Source organism: Lutjanus erythropterus, chromosome 12 (assembly GCF_056507025.1).
Source record: "Lutjanus erythropterus isolate fLutEry1 chromosome 12, fLutEry1.hap2, whole genome shotgun sequence".
NCBI classification, from domain to species: domain Eukaryota; kingdom Metazoa; phylum Chordata; class Actinopteri; order Lutjaniformes; family Lutjanidae; genus Lutjanus; species Lutjanus erythropterus.
This window is the reverse complement of record NC_139328.1, coordinates 10,371,294-10,398,448: the sequence shown is the minus strand read 5'-3', so window position 1 is coordinate 10,398,448 and position 27,155 is coordinate 10,371,294. Positions and strand designations below refer to the sequence as shown.

Below are 27,155 nucleotides of genomic sequence, written 5' to 3'. Positions count from 1 at the left end.
CTTTGTTTCATGCTGCTTTGTTATGAAAATGTTCTTTCCCTTGTGCCATGATGCTTAAACCTCTTAGGATTGTCAGGTGTTAACTAATTGTAGGGCACAGGTTTTAGTACATGAGGCCTTCTGTTAAGCATTAACATCTAAAACTGTAAGTTACAAGTGTCATAACAGTTTTGCCAATGCTGCCTTTAGGAACAGTTTGAAATCAAGGCTTACAACAGTAACCATAGAGGAGACCCCTGGGCAATTTATTACATGGAATATCTTTTCTATAGTATTTCAAAGCCAGAGTTGCAAGATGTTTCACAAATATCTCAGAAAAAAATGTGCATAGAAAGCAAAAGGGGTCAGCTAATGAAGCATGGTGCTGACTTGATGCTGTTAAGGCAATACTTTAATGGGGTTGTAATCCATCTGCTGTCCAGAACATAAGGAGTTAGACTTGGGCCATAAGTCTTCAACAGGGGTCCTCACCAAATCTCCAACTTTTTTTTTTCTTCCACAAATGCCTGTAAAGAACCCAAATTATTCGGTGACAAGAGGTGGCTAACCCACTAAATCTATAACAAGCTAGTTGCCAATGTATTGAAACATTGGCTAAATAGTCTGAGCTGTATTTTTATCCCAAGTATACGGACACTCTTGTAACCCAAAGTGGACTGTTTTGTAACTTTATGAGCAAGAGATTGTCAGGCCTGCCTTCCACCTCAGAAACCCCCTGCCAAAAGTGCAAAGGCATAGATGTATATGTAGACACTGCACTGACTGCTTCAGATTGTTACTGAATTACATGGACATCGTCACCATTTTCATCAGGTCTAGGCTGATCGCTGGCACTTAAGGGATCCATGGTCTGAAAAACATTACAGACCCCTAACATAAGCAATAATTATAATTATTATTTTGCTTCCCACATAAGTATGAAATTATGGGAAGCAGTGCAGCACACCTAATGTGGACTGGCACCCCTCCCAGATCCTCACCATCCTTGTGGGTTTTTGTGAGGTTTTCCTTATCTATACTGAGCGTCTAAGGAGAGTGTGTCATGCTGCACAGTTTATGAAGACCTTTAAGGGAAATTTCTGATATCTGTCCATAAAATTTAATTTGCTGTCAGATTAAAAGCACTGGTCCTTTATCAAGGTGATAAAATACTAATTCTCCATGCCTGATATTCTGCTGTCTGCCTCATTCTGAGCTACGTTTTCTTTTCTTTTTCTTAACAGAATATTTAAGATCTTGAGTAAAATGAGAAATGATCTCTCGTTCAGGTACTGCTTGTGTACCCAAAAGCTCATCTCTTGCTGCTCCAGTGAAGCTGTCAGAGGAAGACTGGTCGTACCTGACAGCCTAGAGATGGGAGCAACTTTCTGAATGTGAGATGGCATTGCAGAAAAAAAATCTTGGAATAAACAGAGGTTGATTTTTGTTTTTAAAAATTGACATGAATGGCAAATTGTTGTTCTCTATAAATACTGTTAATTTTCCTTTTTAGTTATTTTATGAAAGTGCCCTCTCATGTCTATATATACACTTATACAGTGTGCACACTCACACACACACACCCCATTCTGTCTGTTCCTATATACTTCCACATGGTGCTCTCTCCTCTGGGCACCCTGTGACGAAAGACACACACACACATATCTACACACATCGCTGAAACTAAGCCACACGTGACAACAGAGAGACGTGTAACGCTGGTCTTTGGAAGCAAGGATGCGTGTCTGTATTTTTTCCTTTTCATTTACTACAGATCTTGGAGCTGCCTGGAATTATGGACAACTGAGCTCAGGAATAGGAACTATTCTGCAGGAGGAGCAAGAAACCCTAAAATCCATCCTCTTAAGGTCATCATACGGTCTGTCCAGCATGGAAGAAGCAGTTGCCCTTATATGCAACACTGTTATCTCTGTTTTGTTGTAATTTCTGCTGTTGAATTTTTATTCCAAACATCTTAAGGAGTGATTTGAACTCTACAGCCAAGGTGAGTCCTACATACAGCATGTGCTATATATGATTTGGCTTTTACTTTAACAATACAGTAAAATTTAGCATGGAAGAGCATGATACATGCATTTGTGGTGTTAAGTTTAGCAGAATGTATGTTGTTTTGTGATTTCTGTTCATGTAGACTACATGAAAAAGATTAAGAAGTTGAATCAGAGACTGAAAGATCACAGAATAAAAACAAAGCATCCATATGAGAAATAGAATATTGCTATAATTCCATATTAAACACATTCTGCAGTTATATTAATCTATTTATTTTATCTTTGTGATCACAGGAAACTGATATACTATGGAAATTAAAGCCTGCATTCAATCAGTTGATTTCAGTCAGAGATCCTCGTGCAGCCTCTGAATATCTTCAGTCCATCTGTGGCCATATTCCCAGCCAGCTGGGCTCTCAATCCCTCCTCCCCCAACCCCAACATTTGCTCCACCCACTCAACACAGTTTATCTTTATGGAAGACTATGATGTGGACATGGAGGAGGAAGAGGAGGGAGAAGTTTTCATGAGAAAGGCCACAACAGGCCACTGGTGGGAGGACTGTGGAGATAATGGCAACTGTGACACACAGCACCAGACAGCAGGAAGAGGGTGCATGGTAAACAGCCGCAGTTGGGCCGAGGAGCTCCAGGATATCTTTGCACCACAGGCAGAAGAAGACTGTTACAGTGGAGGGCGAGCCAGACTGTCCAGCATATCTGTGAGTGACTGTCTTCATCTCTTTATGTCTCTCTGGGACACACAAGCACTGGATTCCTCTCTCTCTGAGTCCATCTGCTCTGACAAATTCCTATGCATCTATTTACCACAACAAGACAGGGCAACACTTTATAATAACCATAAATGGCAAATTAAGTTAATTGTTATTTTACTATTAGCGGACACAACCATAAAAATAATGTTTACTAAGTGACCCCTTGTTCAAATCTCTCCTGACAGCGTTGTTGTCAAGTATTTAAACTCGGCATGTTTCAATAATTTCTGATCATGTATTTTAGTAAAGATGTCACAGATTTCTCCTTTAACAGGAACAACATTTAACAAATGAATAACATTCAGCTGTCAGGGTTCATAGACATGTCATTGGAATTTCAAAATAAAGGGGTGTTTTCACTTTGCATCGATGATATTGGATTGTTGATCATTGGATGGATATATTGATCCAGACTGATGGATTGTTACAACTCTAGTAGGTACAGCGTGTTGTTATAATGATGTATACACTGCCATTGGTGAAATGTGAAAAGGCTAAAAGGCTGGGGATATTTGGCCTCTGATGCTGATGATGGATGAAAGATGACTCAAAAATGTTATGTTGTTTAATGAACCCACTGCTGCAGTGTGACACAGCGCTGTGGGAACCAAATGTGGGTTTGTGTACACACTTGTGCGTGCGTATATTTGTGTTTCTCTTTGCACGTGTGGGCACGAGCACCCTAGCGCTTCCTTGTCTCTCTTCCGACTCATCACACTTGAATCTGTGATGTGGAATGAGGCTGGAGGAGATTCCTTTAGGAGACAAAACAAACACGGAGTATGCAATTAAAAATTCACTGCTCTGCTTTGGGCCAGCGAGCAGATGCAGATGCCGTGTCAGTGACGCTCAAAAACGCTGACACTTATTAGAGGGGCTGTTATTGATCAGCCTTGGCCTCTTTAACGGCTCCGTTTTCCAGTGTTGCAGTCTCATTTATCAGTGCAGTCTGGCCTTTTTCAGTCCACCGTACCGCTCACCTTTCTCTTATTTTTTTTTATAAATCTGTAAGGTCTATCTTCTCTTAGCAGGCCACAATTTCTAGCAGCTGCTATTTGTTCCATTAAAGCAGGAGAAAGAAAGCATGTGAGGAAGATGGAGGAACAGATAACAAATGAGGAGAGCAGTGGCAGCACTGAGCAGCTCTGTCTCTTCCCCTCCCACCTCCATTTCTCTCTCCTCCTCCTCCTCCTTCACTTCCGTCTCTTCCCACTCTTTCCTCTCCTGCTCCCACACTCTCCCCCTCTCTCCTCTCCTCTCTCTGCTGCCTCCACCCCCTCCCTCCCCTCACTGCTCTCTCCTCCCTCTCCTGCACGGAGCTGCAGTATATGAGAGGGTCTCCTGGGTCTAGCTTCACTGCAGTGTAGAGAAGAGCAGGGCGGCTGTGTTAGTACGATGTGCTGAAGGATGGTGCACCAGGAGAAACGCGTTTACCAGGTGTGTGGATTTGTGTTGGTACGATTCTGAGGGTGTAGCAGCATCAGTCATCTTCTGTTTAACAGGTATTCATTTTAGGTATCCATCATGGAGGAGCTGCTGTAGATGAATCAGCCATAATGGATGTGTGACTGTGAGGTGGTGTGTGTGGGTGTGTTCATGTGTGATCTTTACCTGTCTATCTCTGTGTTTGTATCCTCCTTTGTACGATTTGAAATAATTCCATCTCTCATATAATTTTTTACAGTTTTTCATGAGTGAAATCGTTCTGCATCATTTACAGTGACCATGTGCACACACTTTCTTCTGGGAGGGTAAAATAGGTTGTGTGTGTAGACAGTCTGCTGGTAAAGGAGGACATCCGGCTGTCTGAAGTGGCCGAGCGGGAGGCAGAGCGTTGGTTGGCCGACTGAAGGCGATCAACTGTGATTTATGCTCTTACATCACAGCTTCATCTAATGATGCGTCACGAAAAAAAGAGAGCACAGGGTGTTAGTGTCGGGATGCTTTTGAGGTTATTTAGAGAGCGTTGACAGTTTTAGAAGTGTTATTCAATGGTTGTGTGTCACAGGCTCAGACTCACGCATACACAAAGGCAGTCGTAGGACATGTGGGCACAGCCCCCTCCCCATAATATAAAAATACTTTCACCATGGTGCCAGAATAAGAAATCATGTTGTGACAAATTTTCTTCAGTATTTCTCTGCAGGATTTCAAGACAAAAGCTGTGAAACTTAAAGACCTTGGATTTGTGTACCTGAAAGTGATGCAGCTCAAAAGATCTGAAAATGTTTGAAGCTGACAAAAAGAAAATGAGATCTAAGGGGAGCTACAGAGTGGAAGCTGAGATAAAGATAAAGTGATAAATGATTCAAGGTAGAACATAAACTGAAGAAGAGGAGGAGGAGGAGGAAATAGGACAACATGTAATCAGGACAGTGTAACTTCAATGCTGAGAACAAAAGCAAAACATTTCTGGTCTAAAATAAAAAGAAAGAACAAGACAAGAGAAAATGTCTGCTAAAAGAGATTAGCCATGTATGTGAGAGCATAATGACATGGTATTTCTAATCATTTCACGGTGGATAATGGTTGCTGTCTTGATGAGCCACCCTGAATGGACATGTGAGCAATGGAAGCCCATTACTGATGACCTACAGCAATTATAGTCCTGGAGATGCAAGTGGTTACCAAAGACCTCAAAGGGATAGTTCAGAGTTTATGAAGTGGGGTTGTGTGAGGTATTTATCCATGATTAGTGTATTGGCTGTCGTAGATGGCAGTTGACACACTCCCAGTTTGGAGAAGCAGAGAGGAGCACCAGAACGGATGCTAACCAATGTACTGCTGTGGACAGGGTCGGCAACAAAATGTATTTTAGCTGAAAAAGTACTAGTTCAGCTAATTGGTATATCAAACTCTTGCTGAAACCAGTCAGGAGAAGAGCAAAAACATCTTTTCCACCGAGAAAAGCCTTCAAAGCAGTTCTCTGCTCCTCTTTAAAGGAAGAAATACTCTCCAATTCTGTTATAAATGATGCTATCACAAACCCTAACCTCTTCATGTTTGTTCGAGACGAGTCACTTCCGTGGACGCCTCTCGCTGTCACCACACCTAAAGCCACGCCCGTAGCTGCCAGTAATGCTTCTTAGGATGCTGATTCGCTGCACCACTTACAGTGTGGACACAAATGGACTAGAACCAGTCTCCTTTTGCAAACACTGTAATTCTATTTTTAAAACGCTGCTGTGGATTCACCAAATTTGCACAAAAACACAAACTAACTGGTCAACACAGCAGTAGCAACTCCCATGATGACTAGCTGAGGGACAGAGAGCCATATATTTGGCTGTCTGATGTTGAAGTAAAGCCATGAAAATAATCTAAATATAGTCTATACTTTAACTGATATATATATATTTTTTTTTAGGCGGGACTTTTTTAGGTGGCTGTCCACAGCAGTACATAACTTAGCCTTGTACATGGTACTCCTGATACTACTTCAAAGTGGGGGCGTGTAGAGCGCCATCTACTGTAGATAATACACTGACTATGGATAATACAGCTCCACTTAAAAAAAAATCAAGTATCCCTTTAAATATTTGTTGATTATTGAAGAAGAGAAGTGTCATTTGCTTCCATTTAACAGTAAATGGACAAATACTTACAACAGCATGGATCATTTTTTACCAGGTCTGGTGTGTGGATCTGGAATGAGAAAACAAATAACGTACAGTTGAAACAGGATGTTATCTGGGCATTATTAATGAGGAGCCAGATGAATTCATCCACCCATGCTCTATGAGCAGCACGGCTCATTCTGGACAGGTTGTCAGCAGGTTGTCAGTCTATAATAATAGACAGACAAATGCATTCATACTAGGGCTGCACAAAATTGTAAACAAACATGTGAAACTTACATCTGGAGCACAAAAAACTGGAAAGCAAGGCCATCTCTGCAGCAGTACAGAACTTCAACATGATGCTGTTATGTCACACAGTTGTCCTTTTTTAAAATAACTGCAGCTTCTGTGACATGGATATTCTGATTAATTATACATCTCTAGTCCATATTTACATTTTTATAGTTTGGGGCAAATTTTAGAGTTTCCATTTCACCTGATCTGCATGTCTCTGAACTGCAGGAGAAAATCAGATGATGTGCCAGATGTGCCTTTTTAATCAGGTTGCAAATGCAGTCCAGTATTTTAGTTTAGGACGTGTAAAAGGAGGAGCAGGATATTCTGTTTTATCTGCACAGTAGGCTGTAACATTTTACACTGACTATTTAAACTTAATATCTTTGGGTTAGCTGATTATTTAGAGACAGAACAGGAAATGAGAGGCGGGGTGTTATGTAAGGAGTGATGTCTGTACCTATTATTGGTAAGAAAGAGGAACTGATTTCTATAAACGTGTTAGCTAAAGCTTTGACAGTGTTGATAATGTATTTATACAATCATAATGACAGTGTGACGTGTGAGCTCACAGCTGGATTATATTCATGTGTGAAAGGAAGGAAATTGGATTGAATGACTTTGTTGCATTCTTTCCATCCACCTTTCCCTACATAAATCCACATTTGTCCCTCCTCCTTAGTTCTTTCTTCTGTTTTCCTTTCATCCTCCTCCTCCCCTCAACCAGAATTATCATTCGGTACGTGTATTTATAGCTTTAATTTAACCACCCTGCTTAATATTTATTCCCATGAGCGTGTACCACTTGGTCAATCAAGCAGCGCTGGAACTAAAGCAGCAGCACTTTTATTAATATTCTTTACGTTCATGTGTTTTTCCTCTTTTCTTTTTCAGGCCCAGAGGAATGAGAGAGAGTCCATCAGGCAGAAACTTGCCCTTGGCAGTTTCTATGACGACGAGCCAGTCATCTACACCAGCTGCAGCAAAAACGGCCCGTCCTCCCGGTGGGTTTGGATTGTGTGTGTGTGTGTGTGTGTGTGTGTGTGTTACCGTTTGATCAGTGTAGCCCTTTGAAGGCCAGCACCAATATTTCTGTGTTTTAGCTTCCGACAGATCTTTAGATGTCGTCCCAGAATTTATTCTTAGATAGAGAGAGAGAAACAGTGAGACACGCCCTAGATTTAATTAATTATTGATTCACAGAAAACATTATTAATCTATTTTTAAAATCTTTCAGAATTTTAAGACCTTTTTTCACAGCAGCCATTTTGACATGAGATTGTGAGGATGATACTAAATATGGTTCCGTTACATTCAGGTCAAACGGCGTCTGGGTGCTGCTTTTGTGCATGTTGTCTGACTGGAAAGGCTCTGACATGCTAAATGGAATGGGGCCTTAATTAGTACAACTGCTAACACCAGTTTTCACCCTATTTAATATGGCTTCTGTGAAAAAGGTCTATTATATACCTGTCATCATATTGCTAAACCAATATATGAGTCTAACCCTCTTTTGTGTGTATATTTATGCAGATTTGACCATGATGTATCGCCACATTATTATTATAGATTATTTTTGAAGGAATATGTGTTTCTTCATAGGTTGAGGATGTTCTCTTATTTCTTTAATAATAGAAAAAAATCTAAACACATTGAATTATCTGAAAAATACCATGAGGAACTGTTTTTATAGCTCTTGTATGCAGCACAGCATTATAATGTTCTCCATTTAAGTCAGTCGCCTCTTTTTCAGTATCTGTAACAAGCTTGAGTTTTGTCTTATAGAAGAGAATTTCAAGAGAAATGTTGAGAATAAAGATAAGATTTCAGTATTATTGCCAGATATCTGGAAAAATAAATCTTTTTTTTGTCTGTTTTGTTTTTTTCAATTTTGAAAATAAAGTCAAAATATTGATGATAAAGTTTCAGACTTTCAGGCATGACAAATAATAAAGATGAGGAAGCTTTTTCAAGTCAAGTGCAAATGATGGTAAATGAGAGTGGGCCCTTAGTGGAAGTCCAGTAACAGACAGTGAGTCACAGACCGCTGCACAGTGCAGTGACAGAGTTTAAGTATCTCAACTCTGTCTGTGTCTATTTTAGACTCGGCAACAAACAGAGGAAGAGAATGAGTGACTCACATGCAAATGGCAGACTGGCAAAAGGAAAATGAAGGGTTTCCCTGAAAGCCACAGTTAATCCAAGGAAACTGACATCAGACTAAACAATAACTAGTTTACTACCAGCAGCAGAACAAAGAAAACAAGTATGGAAAGAGTTGGCACACAGACGGTGGCACAGTGGTTAACCTCTGCTGCGTAATAAGGCACTGAAACAGAAAGTGATGCCTTCATGAGACACAATTTCTCACGGTGGGATTTAGATATTTAAATGAGGTATTCCCCATTGAAAACTGTGACATCAAAATCATGAAATGTCAACAAATTTGGGCATTTGTCACATTATATATACAAATTATATCTTTGCTGTTTATTTTTCACTCATTCTTAAGAATTAGGGCAAATCCATATTTTGAGGAAGTTCTGATTTTAACTCCAGTTATTCTGGGAAAATTATATATTTTAAAATATCAAATTTAAACTCAACTTGTTAAGTTGTTAAGTTGTTTTCCTAATGCTGATCAAAAAAAAACATTTTTAAATCGTAATTCTTATTTAGCTTTGATGAAGGTCTATGGAGTAGTCGATATTATGGTTGAGAAACGTGATAAAAATATTATTTGATGAATTTGTTGAAAGGTAGAAATCTTACCAGTGCTTGAGCAGAATTCACACCAGGGGTCCTGAAGGTATAGTTAACATTTTTCATCCCTGATTAAATCATGTTTATGTAAAAATATGACAGAGCTGAAAGAAAACTGGGACACAACTTTAAATGGCCACATTTTAATAAAAAAAATATATATAGATGATTATAATAGCACAGTTTTATACCTATAATATCAGTATTGTTAGTTTTAGATTTTGAAGGCTTTTAATACTTATTTAAATGATTTGAAATTGTGAATTTTTGTTTGGTACAATGGTGTGTTCTGGTTTAGAAATGAACAAAAAAATTAAATCAAAAAACAAATATTTTATAAATTACACATATTTCATATTATAAATCCTAATCAGTGTCATTTTTACACAATAATTCTGCATTTTTCCTTTTAAGTTTTGTGCATTAGTCTTCCATTAATTGATGTACTGTTTATATTGTTAACCTAGTAGTTTGTGAATCACCTGTATTTTGACATGCAATAACCTGTATAACAACAATTATGAGCAACTATCAATTATTTTCATTATAGATTAGTCTACTTTTATTTTCACAATTAATTAATTGTTTAATCTATAAAATGCCAAAAAAATATCTAATTGCTTATTTTCTCCAACCAACAGTCAAAAACCCAAAGACTCATCATTTACTATCATAAATAATAAAGAAAAGCAACACATTTAAGAAGCTGGAACCAGCAAAGGTTTGACACTTTTGCTTGAAAATCGATTGAAATGATCAATTGATTATCAAAATTTTAATGGTCCCCTTTAAATAAAATAAATAAATAAATACTAAATACATAATAAAATAGTTAGCAGTTGATTTTCTTTCAATTTACTGATAGATTCATCGATTAATAATTTCAGCTTTATACAGTTTAATTCATAGATTTTTTAACAATCAACTGAATTTGACATTCACTGACATGATGAAATTAAACTAAAAGCAGTAATTTTTTCCCATGAAATTGATATTTCATTTCTCTTGTTGCGGTTTTGGATGCCCACAAGCACATGCACACTCACGTAGTGGAATGAGTCGCATTACATCAGACAGAAGTTGGTTAACCAAAGCCACTACACTCACAACAGCTTTCTTTCCATGGCATTTTAAACCTCTAGTGACTTCAACTTTTTCCTTTCAATATAATAAGCAATGGTCCTATCCACACTCCCGCGCCTAGAAGTTAGAGGAAGTTCTTTCTGCCTGGAGGTAAAGGTGCAACCTCCCTGGTTTAGTTTAGGGTGGAAATTCCAAAACCACCAGTTTGCGAGGTGTTGTGTTAGTTATTGTTCTCATGGTCGTGCAGGGGAGGTTACTCTGGGTCGTTAGGTTCTTTCAGTCACAGTATCGTGATGTGGAACTGTGTTTCGAGCTGGAAAAGCTGAGGTTTGTAGTGTAACTGTTATGCTGGTCGTTTCATTTTTGCTTAAATTTGCTGTTCCTCCTACTTCATCAGGTCACACACACACTGTGACGTTACTGACATCACTTCATGGCCAAAAGTATGTGGACACCAAACATAACTGTGTATGTAATTCTTTAATATATCATTCTAAAATTACGGGCAGCGATGTGTTACATCATCATCATTACATTACTGGGACCTGGCTGCAGGGGTTTGCTCCCATTCAGGTCAGGTTGGGGATGAGGCCCAGTACAGACGCATAAAGTTTGACCATTGCATTGCATAAAGCCTCTTGCCTGAGTATTTAGATTGAGGCTGTCACTGCAGTTACTGTCATAAAACAGCACATACAGGATGCACTTCAGTTTATGCTTTACTCGCATAATTCTAATGACACTGGACAGCATTATTGTCAGTTGTTAGCCTTAGCTAACACACGTCGTCAGCCTGTGTTATCTAGCATCCATAAACTGGAAGAACACAGGGAATAGAAAAAGAAAAAAGACAGCCAAACCAGACAGAAGATGAGAGTGTTGTTCTCCTTTAAGAAAACGGAAAACACAAGCAGTTAATCCAACATAAATTTAACCCAGCAGCCATAACAAATACACACAAGCAGAACATATGGCAAGAAGTAAGGATGGAGCCAGTGTGAGAAATCTGCTGTGTGTACATGAAGTAATGAAGAATTGTGAAAAATATTACAGTGACAGCAAGAAATGAGACTTTGACAGGAATCAAGAGAAACTGATGATTAAAAAAAAAAAAAACAACTAATCTTATGAGGCAGTTATGTTAATATTTGGCTAGTTACAAAGTTGCTAGTCCAGTGGAATTTTCCCTGTCTCAAAAAAATGTGTCTCTCATGCCATGTCTGTTATGAGTCCCTTCCAGTTTTCTAAGGAAAATGACGACCTTGTAGCACCGCATACAGTGAATACTTAAGTAGCTAAGGGCAAACCCTTACAACATCCTGAGGAAGTACTTGATGTGATTTTATGCATCTCATTTTTCCTAAAGCATCCTCAGACGAACATCTAAGTGAAACTGTAAGTGGGTTTATATGGCCAGAACAGGAGAGAATAATCCCCACACTGTTAACAATGAGGTTAGAGGCTCTCCATTATATCATGACATTTACTTATATGATGTAACAACCAGATTTCTGTTAATTGGAACTAAGGGGAGAGCCCAAACCATGACTGAAACACACTCTCAGACCAAAAATACACAAAAGTATGTGGACAGGAGCATCCTTTTTTAGTGCTTCAATGAACAGCGGTAATAATTCTGACGTTATTCCACATCAATTGACACTAAAATGTTTTTGTCTTTGGTCCCCTATACCTGTCATTGTGTCCATTTGCATTTGTTTTGCATCTTAAAAAAGGGATCCTTTATTTTAATGATATTATGGCTGAGTTGCACTAATGAGGATATTTTTTAAACCAGATTAAATCATGGTTTAACTTTAAATCATGTTGTACCAAACTAAAACTGGCTTAAAATTAAGAAAGATTAAATTTAAACCTCTGGTTAAACATTGGTTTAGTTTTTACTCTAAACCTGAAATAAATTTATTTCTGTTGCTTGAAAACTTTAAACTCAAGCTATCAGAGTCACTAGACAAACTAGACTTAGCTAGCAAATAATGTATTTATTTATTTTAATGTGGGTAAGTAAGCAACTCCATATCGATTTAATGCTATTTAATTTCAGTTTCACTAAACTTGGATTTACTAAACTGAGATTAGTTTTAATTACGCAACAGTGCTCTGCTTCATTTTAAATCTGGATTTACTCATTTTTAACAGTTTTGCTAAACTCTGACTAGAACTAATCTTAGACATCATTAATCTTTGTTGGTGTAACAAAGATGTGTTCAAAGTGAGTTTTAAAAATCACCACTGGTGCTGTGATAAAGAAAAACAAAACATGCCTCTTTTGCAATGAAAAAACAGCAGTTTCATCCTGTGCTCATCGTGTCTTGTGTTGTAAAAAAAATCCATCTGATACCCCGTGGAATCTGGCATATGACGCACTGTGCATTATAGAGATCTAGCAAACTTTTTGGTGATAGTTTTGCTTTTTTGGTGGAAATTACAATAATCACGTTTTCATTAGAATTCTGCAAATGCTTGAACCTTATGCCCAAATATTTTCTGGCCTTTCCACTTCTGTCCTCATCGTTGTATATTAAATGTCTGAGGATCTTGTTGTTGAGGATTAATATAAGGCCTACAATCCTAACAAGTCCTACATGTTGCCATCTATATAATTTAAATTGTTTTTTGTTGTTTTGTTGCAAACAAAATAGGTCAAATCAAGAGTAATTTCCCCTTTCCCTCACTCAGTTTCACTTTGGCTTAGAGACAATTTCAGTGTCTTTAACTGAAAATCAACATTTCCTCCTTGTTCTTGTCTGTTTCCTCTCAGGCTGCAGAGTGGGGTAAACCTGCAAGTGTGTTTTGTGAATGACAGCAGCAGTGACAAAGACAGTGATGCAGAGGACAGCAGGACAGAGACCAGTCTGGACACACCGCTGTCACCTGTGGTATGCACAGCTTACACAGTCTCTGTTTAGGTATTGTGTTGTGTGCGTTTCTGTCTCGTCTCCCACTAGTCTCACTGCTCTTTGTAACCATATACGAGAACCACATTACATCATGGTGTCACTCACACCACTTCCTCTCCAGAGCAAGCAGAGCTCCTCGTTATCGGACCGAGACACGGCGGAGGAAGACTCGGACCCGCTAGATGACTGTGGCGGGTTCTGGAGGGTGCAGCGGAGGTTGCAGGAGGAGGCCCGGGTGGCGCTGGCTCTGGCTCGACCCATGGCCCGCATGCAGGTGGAGGTGGAGAGGCAAATCCAGCTGCATAGACGCTCACCTGTGGCTGACCTGGTTAGTCAGAGAGTGAGACACACATATCAGAGGATGTCTGGTTACGTGTGTAATGTCTTTATTCCTTTGTCCATGAAAAATACATTTTAGGGGATGATCCCGGATTGTGCAATACCATACGGGACGGAGGAAGATAAAAATAGTCTCATCTTACAGTAAACACAGCGCAATACCAAATTACATAAGGGACTTACAGTACATGGTCAGGTCAGGATTTTTAAGTGCATTTGTTTGTTTGTTTCTGAGAAATCCCCTGACACTGATAAACAAAGAGCAGCCAATTTGTCCTGCTGCTGATGGAAAAAAAAATTACATTTGCAAACCCAGATAAGTACAGCAGTCCAGCTGACTTTGATATAATATTAACTGATACTGTTTTAGTCTTCATTCACATTATGAGCTATTTTGCACATTTTAACGGTGCAGTAATCACCTGTGTGTGTGTGTTTACATCATGCAGCTTCCCCATCTGCCCCACATCAGCGAGGGCTTGATGAAGAGGAATCTGAGGCGAGGGGACATGAGGGACATGAGTCTGGGACAGCTGCAAGTCATCACAAATGACTTACACTCACAAATTCAGAGTGAGTAGATCACACGCACGCACACGTACGACACAAACAGCACTGCAAGAATTCGATGAAGGCAACAAATACTCTAGCAAGTGGAGCAATCAACCTCAAAAACGGGCAAAGAAATTTAAAAGTTGTAGGTGAAAATATGGTCATTTTCTAACAATTTCCTTCCTAACTTGCAGATCCTATCTTAGTTGTTTGTTAACCATGGTAACCATCAGGTCAGGACCCGATTTACGTAGGAAATAATAATAATTTCTCTGCAGATGCTACAGAGGTGCCAATTGTTGGGGTTTGCTCCATTTTTTGTGTTTCAGTGACAAAAAACAAGCTGTTCAGCTTGCTTGATTTTGTAATGAGATCATTTTTTTTTTCATTTCATTTTCTCATTTCACCTCCTGTCTTCCTAAATCTAACTCAGGTCTGAATGAGGAGCTGGTGCAGTTGCTGCTGTTGAGGGACGAGCTGCATGTTGAGCAGGACGCCATGCTGGTGGACATAGAGGACCTAACCAGGTGAATCTCCCTTTTCTCTCACCTCTCTCTCTTTCTATCTGCAGCGTCTGCCAGATTCTCAATTTCTGCTGCAAATGTATTTTGTACTGTCTGTCCTGAGCTCACGCTAACGCACTTCTTGTCTTTGTCTTGACAGGCACGCTCACACTCATCAGCGGCACCAGGCGGAGAAGGCTCTCTCTAAGTAAAACAATCTCATCTCCACGTGTGTCCGTCTGCACGCCATCTTTACCTCCCGCTCCATGGACTGTCACCAGTGTTACTAATGAGGCTCCATCTGTGCTGACTGTTCCTGGATCAATTAATGCACCACATACTGTAATGTTAACACACAGACACACTCATAATGTATAGCACCACAGGACGTTGTCAAAGGACGTCTAAACGAAGCTGAGTCATCACTGCTCTCGGTATGGACACGGTTGAGTTTGTGCAGGCTTTTCATCGCGCCATATTCCACAGAATTAGGGGAATCCTCTCAACATAATTCCATCCCTAACCCTGATTTACCTCTTCATGATTTTGCACGGTACACTCACACATGTTAATGATGCTGGGTTTTGAGAGAGAGCGCCTGCAAGCCTCGTTTCTCCCCTGTCTCAAGACATCAAGAGGGTCAATCAGTTCATCTGTAGACACGTTCTGTTCACCTCTTTATCATTTATCTCACTGCACTGAGCACCGTGTCATTGCACTGGAAATCACTATTAAACATCTACTCTCTGAGCTGTTGCAATAGAAAATGATAAACCCTCTGTGCTGATCTGCAGCTTAGCTTCACAGTGGTGTTTATGCGGCAGGAGCTTCACAGAGGTTCTTGTAACGCTCATTTAGACACAAAATTGGATGTAACTCGTTGGCTGCTACAGTTTCAAACTGCTTTAAAGATGCTTTTAGAGTTTAATGGACAATATTCTGAAAATCTGTATTTGTCAAATGTCTTTATCTACTCGGTAGAATGGACAAAAAGGCAAGATGTGGGTTAAAAAGTATTACTGATTATAATAGAGATAGAAAATGCAAAAGTGGAGGCATGTTGACATGAACAGCCCCTAAATAAAAGTATGCAAAGTCTTTTTTTGTTATGCTCAATTTACTAAATCTAAAAAAAGGTAAATATAAAACAAATATATTGATAAATCACAGCCTAAACATATATCTATTTTATGTGTTCAGAGGATTTATGGACATATTGTATGTAAATGTTAAAAGATACTTTATTAAAAGGATGAAGAACAGGCCTCGTCGTCTGGCTGTGTTTAAGTGTTTTCACTCTCACCTTTTTAAGAATGTCATTTAACACAAAGTTTCTTTTTCTATTGTATGCTTCATTGATAAATGTACTGTATTATGATTGTAAAAAGAAAAGAAAACTCCAGTAATAAATGTTTAAATGTGAATTTTGTTTATACTTGGCTGCTTTTCATGACAGGTCATTTGCATTTCATGTTCGCGCTAACTGCGTGTGCATTCATGTTATTTACTGGAAAACAAAACACACACACACGCACGGAGAAAAGGTTTCATCGAGGGCAACCTGGGAAAGTGAGTCTGCTCTCATTCACATATTCAGAGCAGCACAAAAGGGCAAGTTTCTTTGCTCATTCACACATTCATATTCATGTTCACACTTACAGAATGTAACCGAGCTCTGTGGATTTCCAAAAACTAAAGGGGAACAACACAGAATGTGGGCACAAAAATAAATGTGTTACGCTCCTCAGCTGACCCAAATTATTATTATTAGTATTATTATTATTAAGTCTAGACTATCTAAGATTATTAAGTCTTAGGCTATTGTACATCTTGTATTATTCTAGGATGTAAAACCTGTTAAAACAGATGAATCTGTCAGAATATTTTTCCCTAAAAATACTGTACACACATGAAAAACATTTTTTATAGGGTTGCAAATTTTATGCATTTTCCTTATCCGATAGTTGGAAATACCAACAACTGATTAATCAATCAACAATTAATAAATAATAAGATACCAACCACAGGTTTTTTTTTCTTGTTTTAGGATTAAGTTTCCTTATTCAACAATGACAAAACAATGTCAAATGAGGCACAATTTCTGCCATTTCTAGAGCATTGATTATTTATTGATTAATATATTTTAAATAAGTTAAATTCTGAATGTAGATTAATCAATTAATAATTATTGATCACTGATATCTCTAATTCAGTATGACATTGAACAAACAATATTGAATGAATTTCTATCAAAATTCGTCATTATTTAATAAAAATGGATTTTTAATTTCCATCAGATGCTGATACAGTACGATATGTCATACGTAATTGATATATTTTTCTCTGTCTGGCACTTAAATACAATTAAGCATGATTATTGATGAACTGGACAAAGGTGAGATTTGGCATATAACATTATGCTTTCACTATGTCCTATTTGGAAATGTCAACAACCGGGGTTGAGGAGCATTACTCATCAGTGTGTGTGTCAATTCCAGTTTCACTTAAAGCTTCAGTGTTGTAGGGGGAAAAAAAATCATGCAACCCTGACTGTGTACTTCCAATTTACAGTTACAAGTGTCAAAACACTGTTGTAATTTGAGGGGAATCCCTTGATCAGTGTGACAACTATAAAACACTTAAGGTGTCTGAGTTTGGTCAGTTACAACCAAACAAGCTGAATCAACAGTCTTATCCAAGATGCCTCTCGTCAAGCTCTGTGAGTATAATGAACCCTGGATGGACGGTCTTTCCTTTGTGTAACACAGTCGTTGAAACTGAAGATTTATTTAATTATTTGTGTTTTTCTCATCAGACTTCTCTCCTGCACTGCTGCTCCTGGTGCTCAGCTGTCCTCTGTGGCAGCTCAGCCAGTCTGTGCCGGTGATGAGCAAAGGACCAGTGACGGACTCCTGTGTTTCGTACGCACGGACACTTTTACACACACTACAGAACATCACTGACACAAACGCACAGGTAAGCCGAGTGCAAAATAAATAAAGAGTAATGTTTACATTGAGATCTTTAATCTGTCTTTAATTTATAATAAAAAAAATCTCTTTCTGTGTCCTCAGAATGACCTGTTCAGTGGAATTGACTGTGAAAAGCAAAGTGTGGAGCTGAACATGGAGACTAACACGATGTCTGTGTGCGCACCAAAGGTAAATGATGAAAGGTGGAATAATCATGTTATCTGCTGTTGCTTTCGGCCCTAATACTCTTGAAAAAGTCTTCTGCTGTCTTTTACTCCTGGTTAGATAAAGATTAAATACAATAAAGCAAAATAAAGTATTTTTTTGTAGTTTTTCAATGTTGAAACATGACATAGTGACAAAATACTAACAAACAAAAAGTCCATACGGCCCTATTTTATCTCCAGGTACATTAAACTTTTGGTTGTGCTTCTGTATAACTAAAACTTTTTTTTTCCTTTGCAGGAATCAGCATGCTCAGGAATTGTTAAGGCAGAATTTGATCAGGTAGGTTGAATTATACTTTAATACGTATTTTTTTTACAGTTTTATTTTCCTACATTGTGTCTTTTAACGAAAGTCAAACTGTTTGACTTAAAAATGTACATATTAAGTATAAGTTGGAGGAAACAACCTTCTGCAACTGTATTTTGTTCATAGTTCAGACTTTATCAGATAGTTCTCTACAGTCTAATGCAACCCAATACAAATGTTCTGCCAATGCCTATGATGCCAGTAATCTTTTTTTGTTGATGCTGTCACAGAGGTGTTAATTAGACCGTATGTTTTAGTTATTGTGGATACAATTAATGTCAACTACTCGAATTACAGTAATTAAGTCAATCTTTGGGTACTTTTATTTTTCAAGTCTGTTACTCGTGCTCAAGTATAAATTATATTATGTAAACTAATTAGTTGCGTTTAAAATCATAATTCACTAATGAGTGGGTTTACAATCTGAATGACACAAATCTTTTGTCTGTGTTAGTCAATCAGTCTAAAACTGGCCAATAAAAACCACAACATGTAAAGACACATGTTGTGACAGGGATGTTGTGTTAGACTGCACTGGATTTTACAGGTGTACCTCAGGGAGTATATACACACCATGCAAATACTTATATGTACTATATGTCGTCTTTAAGATTGTCTTTGCTGTTTCTTCATCCAGGAAGCCTGTCTGACAAACATCGGAGAGGATCTGCGTTACTACTACAACTATCTGTCTGCTCAGCCAGTTCTTCACAGTTTACGCGGCAACCTCCAAGACCTCATGGAGGTAACACATGTTACATTACACTTACAATATTCAGTTGTTTAATACCATTTGCAGCTTAAGTAATACCAGTAACACCGGTTGTGTCTTGAGGGACTGTCAGGCCAGATCTCCCAATATAAGTTCTTTCTTCTGTTTGTGATATGATGTGCCTATATAATGCATGTAAAACTGAAAATTTAGGGGTGTAAATGGGGGTTTCTGGTGAGAGATAATTGTATGACTGAAATCAGCTGTTTAGATCAGAGGTTTTTTTTAAAGCAGGAGGGTGACCTACTCAGGGTGGGAGAGCACATGAAATGGTCTGAATGTGTGTGACTTTGTTAAAAACATAAATCAGACTGGGGAATTTAACTGCTTTTCCCACTTTCCCACAGTCAGAAATTAATAAATGTCTTTGGACAGACCCTTTTTTATCTATTCAGTGTAGTTTGAAGTTATGCAAAAAGGCAATATTAGACTATATCTGCTCAATTGTTGAGTGTTTACGGGATCTAAGGGAACTTTTTCCAGACTTTGTTTGAGGGAAGGCCCACAGTCACAGACTTTGAAAACCCCTGGTTTAGAACAATAACCACATCTCATGCAATATTTACTTGCTCATAAAATACAGGAGTTAAAGACATTAAAAATGAATAATTTGCTCTCAACAGAACTGCTTTACCTGGTCTTTACATGGTAACATGGTGCCAAAGGACATGGCCTCAGAGGTAAGAGATCTCTTAATGCACACCAGTGGTGTGTTATTTATTATTAAATTTACTCTGATTTATATGTTATTTATCTTGATGTCTTCATTTTTGCCTTTTTGTTTTATTGTATTTTACCTGTTTCTTCAGGATCAAGTCATCTGGTTCAAACTTTTGGAATAACAGTCACAGTCTAATTATAATAAATCATTCATGTTTCCTCCGTGTTTCTTTTCAAGGTTGCTGCAGACCGTTCCAACACCTTCGACGAAAGACTGAGCCTCTGCAAAGTGCTGAAGGGCTTCCACATCCGCACCATCACCATCAACAGAGCCATTTCATATCTGAACTCTGGTGAACACACTAAATGAATCGCTGAGCTCTAACAGATCAGTGCTCTTAGAGAGCCTGACATAGAAATGACATAAACTACATCAAAAGTTGATGCTACGTTCAAATAATCCAGTTCAAAACACTCTGTAACTTTTTAAAGGTACATATTTATTATTTTTATGTGACACATAACTTATATTTAACATCAAAATGGTGCATAAACGTACTTTTTATTTAAAGTGTATTTGCAGATTATTTATTTATTGATGATACTTGTGATATTCTAGACTATTTATTTCAACTATTTATTGTCATATTACTCACTTGTTTGTCAGAATAAACAAATAAATATTTTCCCAGCATAAATCCTGTTGATATTGTTCATTTATACACTTTTTTTTTTCTTTAATTCCAAGAAATGTATTACTGTAAGATGATTTAAGAAATATTCTCCTTGATAAAGAGAATCTGCAGTGTCACTTTGACGTCCCAGAGAGTGTATATTGATTGAATTCAGACACTGGACTTTCCTCCTTTTATATAAGAGCTTGACCGTTACTGTTGGTTAATCTATTGCAACCACAAACAACATACATGATCATGAAATTTCCTTGTGGTTCCTTGTGGTATTTTGACACTGGACTATACACTGATCTACAGTGTTTTCCTGTAACCAACTCTGGACATAAAAAAAACAGGATGCAACAAAGTGTTTGTTCATGCTTTGTTTGGAAAGTCCAGTGTGCAATTGTCCAATTGTCAACTTACTCTCAGGTGATAATAATAATGTCAGTAAAAATTCTTTTGATATTCAGAAGGATGTGAAAGTTAGTTAAAAAGACATTAAGTGTCCAACTTGGGGTTTAAATCAAATTAATATTTAATAGTAGGGTGAGGCTTGGCATCTATAGAAATACTAATAACATCTGTAAGTTTACAAATAGCAAAGAGTTAACAGGGAAATGACCAGATAAAACACTGATGTTTTCATGATTCAATTCTCTGAACTGAATTTTCTAACTTGTTCAGCTCAGTGTCGGGCACTTTTTGGGAATTATGCACTTTGAGAAATATGTGTCAAAAGTACAAGCGGTGTTGGTTATTTATAAAACGTCTCTGAAAGTGAAATACAACTTGCATCCCTTCCGTGTTCAGAGAAAATGGCACAAATGAGATTTGTGGCTGCTGAGGTTGTGAGAGACCTGTGACGTCCTTGCCACAGAAAAGGAGTGAGACAGTTTACTGAAGAAGTGAAACAGAGTCGGACAGACAGAGCGAAATATCTCTGTGCACAAACCGTCTATCAGACTGCTGCGCCTGTGTCACAAAACCAAATGCATGAGCAGAAGCATGTTTTAAAATTACCAATACTCTCTACAATAGAATTGATAAGAAGACAAAGTTAAGACAACTGGTTAGGTGCAATTCACAGTCTGTAAACCCCTGTAATGTGGTATACATAAGGTTGTACAGGTTTGGTTTCTGAAGTGTGGTGACATGATGAAATCAGAAGAAAACCAACGGCTAGTTTGGATGTGAAACATTTCTTGAATTTGTACCAGTATAACAAAAATGTAGCATAACAAAAACATTTGCAGTGTTCTGCAACCCGTTGTATTATTAATGCACCCTTCTTAAAAGCATTTTAGTTTCATTAATAGGGATGTGATATTTAATGACAAGTAAAGTTGGACTAGCATATTTCCAAGAAGCAGCTCTGTTATTTACTACCTTATCTCTGACTCAGCATATTTTTAGGGAATATTAGCATAGATTAAATGTGTTTTTTTTTTTTTTACTTAGAAATCACTTACTCTCAGGCTCAGCATCAACATCCTCTGACTTTAAAGGTTGAAGCAAGATTTGTCAGTTGCTATTTCTAAACGCACCAGAAAGATTGTTGAGTCTCACTCCAAGTGTCAAATAGCAGCACTTTGGTTTGGTAAAGTGTACCAAACACAGCAAAATAATGAGAAAATAAGAAAAAAAACAGGCAGAGGCAGGGTCTCTGCAAGTAGAGACACCACCACACACTTTTAGTGGGTCATAAATGATGATTTAAAGGCCTTATTTTTATATAAGCATATACATTATTTTTTTAAAGTCCTGCATGTTACACATTTAAATTAGGGAGACTAAACCTGCAGCAAATAACGTTTGTAAAGCTCTCTCTGCAGCCCATTTAACTCAAGAGGATCTTATCTGCAGTCAGTTCCTTTTCCTGTATAAGTTCTTTGTATTTTAACATTGTTATACAAAGTGTATTAATATCACTTCCCTATCAAATTGCAATGTTCTTAAAATGTTGCATTTCATGTTACATTCAAATAATCTACTTCAAAACACTTAATAACTTTACATTAACAGTACATTCTTATTATATTTACGTAGTCTCATAACTTATTTGTCAAAGGTATGTGTTAAACAACTTTTTATAGAGTATTTGCAGGCTATGATATTCATCAATGATTTGTTTTATTCTGCACTATTTATTATATTCTTACATTATACACTGGTTGATCTACAAATAAATACTTTCCATGCATATCTGTTCATTTATTCAGTGTTGTTTTTCGCTTTTTTCATTTTATTTCCAAAAAATGTATTACTATCAGATTATTTAAGTAATAATTTTAATATACATTTTTAATTTTAATTCTTTTGAATGATTTATTGAATGATTAGATGGATGGCTCAGGACAAACTCGGAAAAAGAAAGACTCTCTAAACTGAAAGTATATTATTCATTCAGTTCAGTTATTAATTTAATTCAGTGACATTCACTGAAACCGTGGAGATGATGAAAATGATTTCTGAGGTAACAAACTGGACTTGTTTTTTTTTTTTTTTTTTTGCAGTTGTGGTGCCACCTAGTGGACAATTTAACTTATAGCATTATTTAGGCCTAGTTGGGGCAAAGGACCAAACTGCCAAAAGTTATCTAATGTTCTTAATAAATTACAAATGCTAAACACTTGCTAACACGTTTAAAGTAGCGCTAAACAGACACGCTGAGTGAAAGACGGTTATAATCAGTAAAACGGTGAGTCCAGGTGTGCAGATTACTCACAGGTGTGGTGATATGTTCAGAGGTTGTAGGACACCGCCGCTCCTTCCTAGCGTGTTCACGGCGAAGAATGGACGTTCAGAGAACCTCTTTATGGTGGATTATCTTCCTTATCTCATTCTTCATCCTCTCAGAAAGCCGGGTGGTGTACGGCCGAGGCCCCAGCGCTGCAAACCACAACATCCCAACGAGCAGGACTCATGAAAACATCCGGTCTCCATTATCCACAGTCAAACAGCAGCAAAGCGCGCGGCCTCGACCCGTGGCGGTCCGCTGCCACCCGGACTCGATGGAGGTGGTGGTGCAGGCGGACGTGTTTGACAGAGGCCTCCGGGTGGACAGCAGACACCTCCGCCTGGGCTCGGAGTCGGTCAGTGAGGGGAGCGCATGTGGAGCAGTCCCATCAGGAGAGGAGGAATTCACCCTGCAGACCCACCTGATGGACTGTGGGACTAAACTATCAGTAAGCATCATGTTTTTATTATTATTATTCTGCTCTTTTAGGCGAGTTTGTACTCTCTTGGTTTCTGATGCAGGCCTACTATTAACTTAAGACGCATTCAGTGTCAGGTGTTCAGTGGATGGAGTGATTAAAGGGACATTTCACCCCTAAATCAAAAAACATGCCTTAGGTTCCCTAGATGTTTAAATAAGAAGTTTTTCTGACAAGCTGAAAACATGTTCCCAGAACATTTTAGGAAGGTTAAATGAATATTACAGGAAGGTTACGTTCCCCTTAACGCTCCATAGATGTTGAAATGGCAAGTTTTTTAAATCTTTGTTTTGTAAATCTAACATTATGGTTACATTAAGGTAGTAATTAGCTCTGGTTCTTGAAGCGGTTCTGCTCGAGGTTCTTGGAACCTTGGTGCTATTTAGTTTCCACCAGTTTTGAACAGATCCGTCATAATCAAAGATGTCATCAAGAGAGGGTGCTGCACAAGGCACAACAACCTGTAAAATATGACACATCTGCTTTCCCCTCCAAAAGAAATCCTATTTGTGTTGTTTTGCTTTTCTTTTCCCAGCTGAGAATCAACTTTTCACTTCCTAAAGCAATTTATTTTTCGTGGAAATGCTCAGAACAGATCTGAATAAGGTAGCTGAACCAGATTGGGACTACTACCACGAAGGAAGAAAAGCCCTTTGAAAGTTTCTTAGAAAAACAAACAAAACAAAAACATTACAAGAATTAACCCAACTTTGTGTGGTTACTGGACCATTTTGGGAATGTTTGTTAAACAAAAACATTTGCAAAATGTCCTAAAAACGTTGTGGCAGGGTTACCGAATAGAAACTTGGAAGGACCATTCTTGGTTTGAGCTGTAGAGTTATGGAGATATCAGTTATCACTGTGGTATTGTCAAAATGGGCTGAAAATGTTTAAAAAATGCTAATGAGCTTGCTGAAATTTCCCCAGATTTTATACTGAAAACCTTGAGTTGATGCTGGTCAATATTTACTGTGAGTTTTTCAAAGTGCAGTAATCAAACACATTTTTAATGACAATTAAAACCGGTGGCCATTTCATCCCTAGTAGGAACTACTTCCTTGAACAACTGCTCACAACAAAGTCTGTGAGTTAACACTGTTAACGTTGCTCCTTTCAGTCGACCAAAGAGAAGATAATCTATTCTAATGTTCTGGTCTACTCACCTGAACCTTCATCTGATGGTTTGCTTAGACTGGATGGTGCAACAATTCCGGTTGAATGTCACTACGAAAAGTAAGTCTTTGACTCAGTACTTTGTTTGTGTTTACTACTGGGACCAGTTTGAACAGTTGTTTGGATTTATTCCTGCATTCAGCCTTGTTGGACGTTAGAACAATGCTAAGAATTAGTCCTGCAATGTTGCTGTAACCAGGTGTCTTCTTTCCAGGAGGTATGCTGTGGATGGTATTTCCCTGCAGCCCACCTGGGTTCCTTTTGTCTCCATGGACTCAGCAGAGGATCAGATAGACTTTAATCTGCTGCTCATGACTGGTATTAAAAAGATTGAGGGAATCTTTTTATACTATCATGCATCTTCAGAATATTATGCTACAGTGATTTCATGATTGATTCTTCTCTTTTAGAATTATTTCTTGAATGTTTTTTTCATTTTTATCTCATCTTCACAGATGACTGGCTGTTTAAGAGGGGCTCTTATTCTTACTTCCTGGGTGACCCCATGCATGTCGAAGTTTCTGCCGTCATTGGTAACCACGTGCCTCTGCGGGTGTATGTTGACCACTGTGTTGCCACGGCAACACCTGATGCAGAGGCCACATTAAGATACGACTTCATTGAGCATCACGGGTGAGCACCACATCTTAAAATGGCACCTGAGCCTAGGGCTGCTCAAATGATCCACATTTCAAGATCAAATTCACAATATGGCTGAGTGCAGTTTCCAAATGGCAGAAGCTGCATTTTTTTTGATACAGGAAAAATGTAACGAAACAGAATTACAGTGGTGATGTTGGCACAGACCCCAACAAACATCACACCATGATTGTAATAGTTTTTTCAGTGAAGATGAAGATTTTAATGCAAAACTAATCATTCTTACTAATTGTGAATTGGATCACAATCGCAATATCTGTCAGAATATTTGCAGTATGATAATTTTTCTTTATCATATTCTTTGTCATGCAGCCCAACAGCACCAACCTGCGACTATAAGATGAAGATGTTATAGTCAGAATTATTGTTGCAGTTTTTGTGATTTCTCTTAAAGCACATTCCCACTGTTTGTATTTTCTTTCTGCCCTAACAGATGTCTTGCTGATGCTTATCTGACAAACTCCAGCTCTCGTTTCCTACCAAGAGTCAAAGAGCACAAGCTGAGGTTTCAGCTCGATGCCTTCAGGTTCTACCTGGAGTCCAGCAATCAGGTTGGTGCATTTTCCTGTTTGTTTTTCTATTAAAGCTTTATGGTCTAAAGTGCATGCCAGTGCAATACATTGAGCCTTTTTCACTTATAGTTTCCAGTAAATGACTGGGATAGCCTTTCAGGCATCTCTTGTGATTTCCACTATTCATACACCTAGCTTGGTTCAAATTATTCTGTTAAATATATGAAATGTGTTTTTCCTACAGGTCTACATAACGTGCTACGTCAAGGCTGTTCCAGTCATGTTAACTGTCAGCTCTCAGAACAGGGCCTGCTCTTTCATTGACAACAGGTACAATACTAATAATGCAGTAATTTTACACTCAGTAGCAGCAGATGATCTCACTAAGTTTCCTTAACTTTGAAAATTGCCTCTCATCCAGATGGAGGTCAGCTGATGGGAACGACCAGGTGTGCAGAAGCTGCGATATCTCTCATCGGTTTGAGGAGCCTCAGACCACAGAAACTCCTAAAACTGCCATGAGCACCGAAGCATGGCCCTCCGCGACTCACCAGGAGAGTTTAGACCGGAACAGACCTGAACAACGCCCAGCCAGTTATTTCCGTGTTCGTCCAGGAATGCACCACAGCCAACACAACAAATATCAGCAGTCCTCTGCTGGATTGATGAAGAGAGGAGCAGCGCACAAAGCAGGTGAGTACAACATTTACTGAATCTGCTAGAATATTCACCATAATATATAACATTTCAGCATTAAAATATCTAAAATCACAAGACCTATGTTATATATTTTGGTCAGTTGTGTACATATATTATCCCAAATCAATCACTGGTCTACATAGAGATGGACAGCGTGAAGCCAAACCTTCTTGATTGCCCCCTGGTGGCTGACTGCAGTATAGCTCATAAATCCTTCCATATTAACAGAGGGGACATGGGCCATACTAAAAAAAAAATCAGAGTACACATCAAATACATTTCTCCTAAAGATGGTTTCTGTCATTTTACACAGTTCTTATCACTTCGATGTTTGTTTGAGTGTTCATTTTTGTCTGATCAGTTTGGTTTTATTTAGTTATTTGATGCTATAAAAAGGGGGTTTCACGTCATCACACAGCTGAGCCTTGTTCGTGATTGAGTCGGCTGGTTGTGCTGGTGGTACATCAATACAGTGACTGAAACTCCACTGCTGCACAGAC

At 38.3% G+C, this 27,155-nt stretch overlaps 3 protein-coding genes across 4 annotated transcripts; all 3 read left to right on the top strand.

Moving 5' to 3' along the window:
• The first annotated feature begins 2,303 nt into the window (after positions 1 to 2,303).
• Positions 2,304 to 16,205, top strand: LOC146317625 (schwannomin-interacting protein 1-like). 2 transcript variants are annotated; one of them, XM_084732522.1, is made up of 7 exons: positions 2,304 to 2,712; positions 7,515 to 7,624; positions 13,249 to 13,366; positions 13,509 to 13,715; positions 14,176 to 14,299; positions 14,712 to 14,805; positions 14,942 to 16,205. In XM_084732522.1, exons 1-7 carry the CDS (start codon positions 2,467 to 2,469, stop codon positions 14,991 to 14,993), a joined length of 951 nt encoding a protein of 316 aa, XP_084588648.1. In that variant the 5' UTR covers positions 2,304 to 2,466; the 3' UTR covers positions 14,994 to 16,205. The 2 variants fall into 2 exon arrangements, with proteins under 2 accessions (XP_084588648.1, XP_084588649.1); XM_084732523.1 differs by lacking the exon at positions 2,304 to 2,712 and adding an exon at positions 4,047 to 4,203.
• Positions 16,206 to 16,982: 777 nt separating this feature from the next.
• LOC146317624 (interleukin-12 subunit alpha-like) lies at positions 16,983 to 20,228 on the top strand. The gene is made up of 6 exons (XM_084732338.1): positions 16,983 to 17,757; positions 17,856 to 17,942; positions 18,219 to 18,260; positions 18,925 to 19,032; positions 19,683 to 19,739; positions 19,958 to 20,228. The coding sequence occupies exons 1-6, from the start codon at positions 17,668 to 17,670 to the stop codon at positions 20,087 to 20,089; spliced, it is 516 nt and encodes a 171-aa protein (XP_084588464.1). The 5' UTR covers positions 16,983 to 17,667; the 3' UTR covers positions 20,090 to 20,228.
• Positions 20,229 to 23,116: 2,888 nt separating this feature from the next.
• Positions 23,117 to 26,669, top strand: zp3b (zona pellucida glycoprotein 3b). Its single transcript, XM_084732478.1, has 7 exons — positions 23,117 to 23,581; positions 24,729 to 24,844; positions 24,999 to 25,102; positions 25,240 to 25,417; positions 25,878 to 25,995; positions 26,201 to 26,286; positions 26,378 to 26,669. The coding sequence occupies exons 1-7, from the start codon at positions 23,189 to 23,191 to the stop codon at positions 26,667 to 26,669; spliced, it is 1,287 nt and encodes a 428-aa protein (XP_084588604.1). The 5' UTR covers positions 23,117 to 23,188.
• The last annotated feature ends 486 nt before the right edge of the window (positions 26,670 to 27,155 follow it).

Excerpts from the sequence above, each read along its gene's own strand:
- LOC146317625 (XM_084732522.1), top strand. The coding sequence starts at position 2,467 with ATGGAAGACTATGATGTGGACATGGAGGAGGAAGAGGAGGGAGAAGTT. Across the intron at positions 14,300-14,711 it reads CTTACACTCACAAATTCAGA|GTCTGAATGAGGAGCTGGTG; the intron begins GTGAGTAGATCA and ends AATCTAACTCAG. Across the intron at positions 14,806-14,941 it reads GACATAGAGGACCTAACCAG|GCACGCTCACACTCATCAGC; the intron begins GTGAATCTCCCT and ends TTGTCTTGACAG.
- LOC146317624 (XM_084732338.1), top strand. The coding sequence starts at position 17,668 with ATGAGCAAAGGACCAGTGACGGACTCCTGTGTTTCGTACGCACGGACA. Across the intron at positions 19,033-19,682 it reads ACCTCCAAGACCTCATGGAG|AACTGCTTTACCTGGTCTTT; the intron begins GTAACACATGTT and ends TGCTCTCAACAG. Across the intron at positions 19,740-19,957 it reads CAAAGGACATGGCCTCAGAG|GTTGCTGCAGACCGTTCCAA; the intron begins GTAAGAGATCTC and ends TTTCTTTTCAAG.
- zp3b (XM_084732478.1), top strand. The coding sequence starts at position 23,189 with ATGGACGTTCAGAGAACCTCTTTATGGTGGATTATCTTCCTTATCTCA. Across the intron at positions 24,845-24,998 it reads GTTGAATGTCACTACGAAAA|GAGGTATGCTGTGGATGGTA; the intron begins GTAAGTCTTTGA and ends TCTTCTTTCCAG. Across the intron at positions 25,103-25,239 it reads TAATCTGCTGCTCATGACTG|ATGACTGGCTGTTTAAGAGG; the intron begins GTATTAAAAAGA and ends TCATCTTCACAG.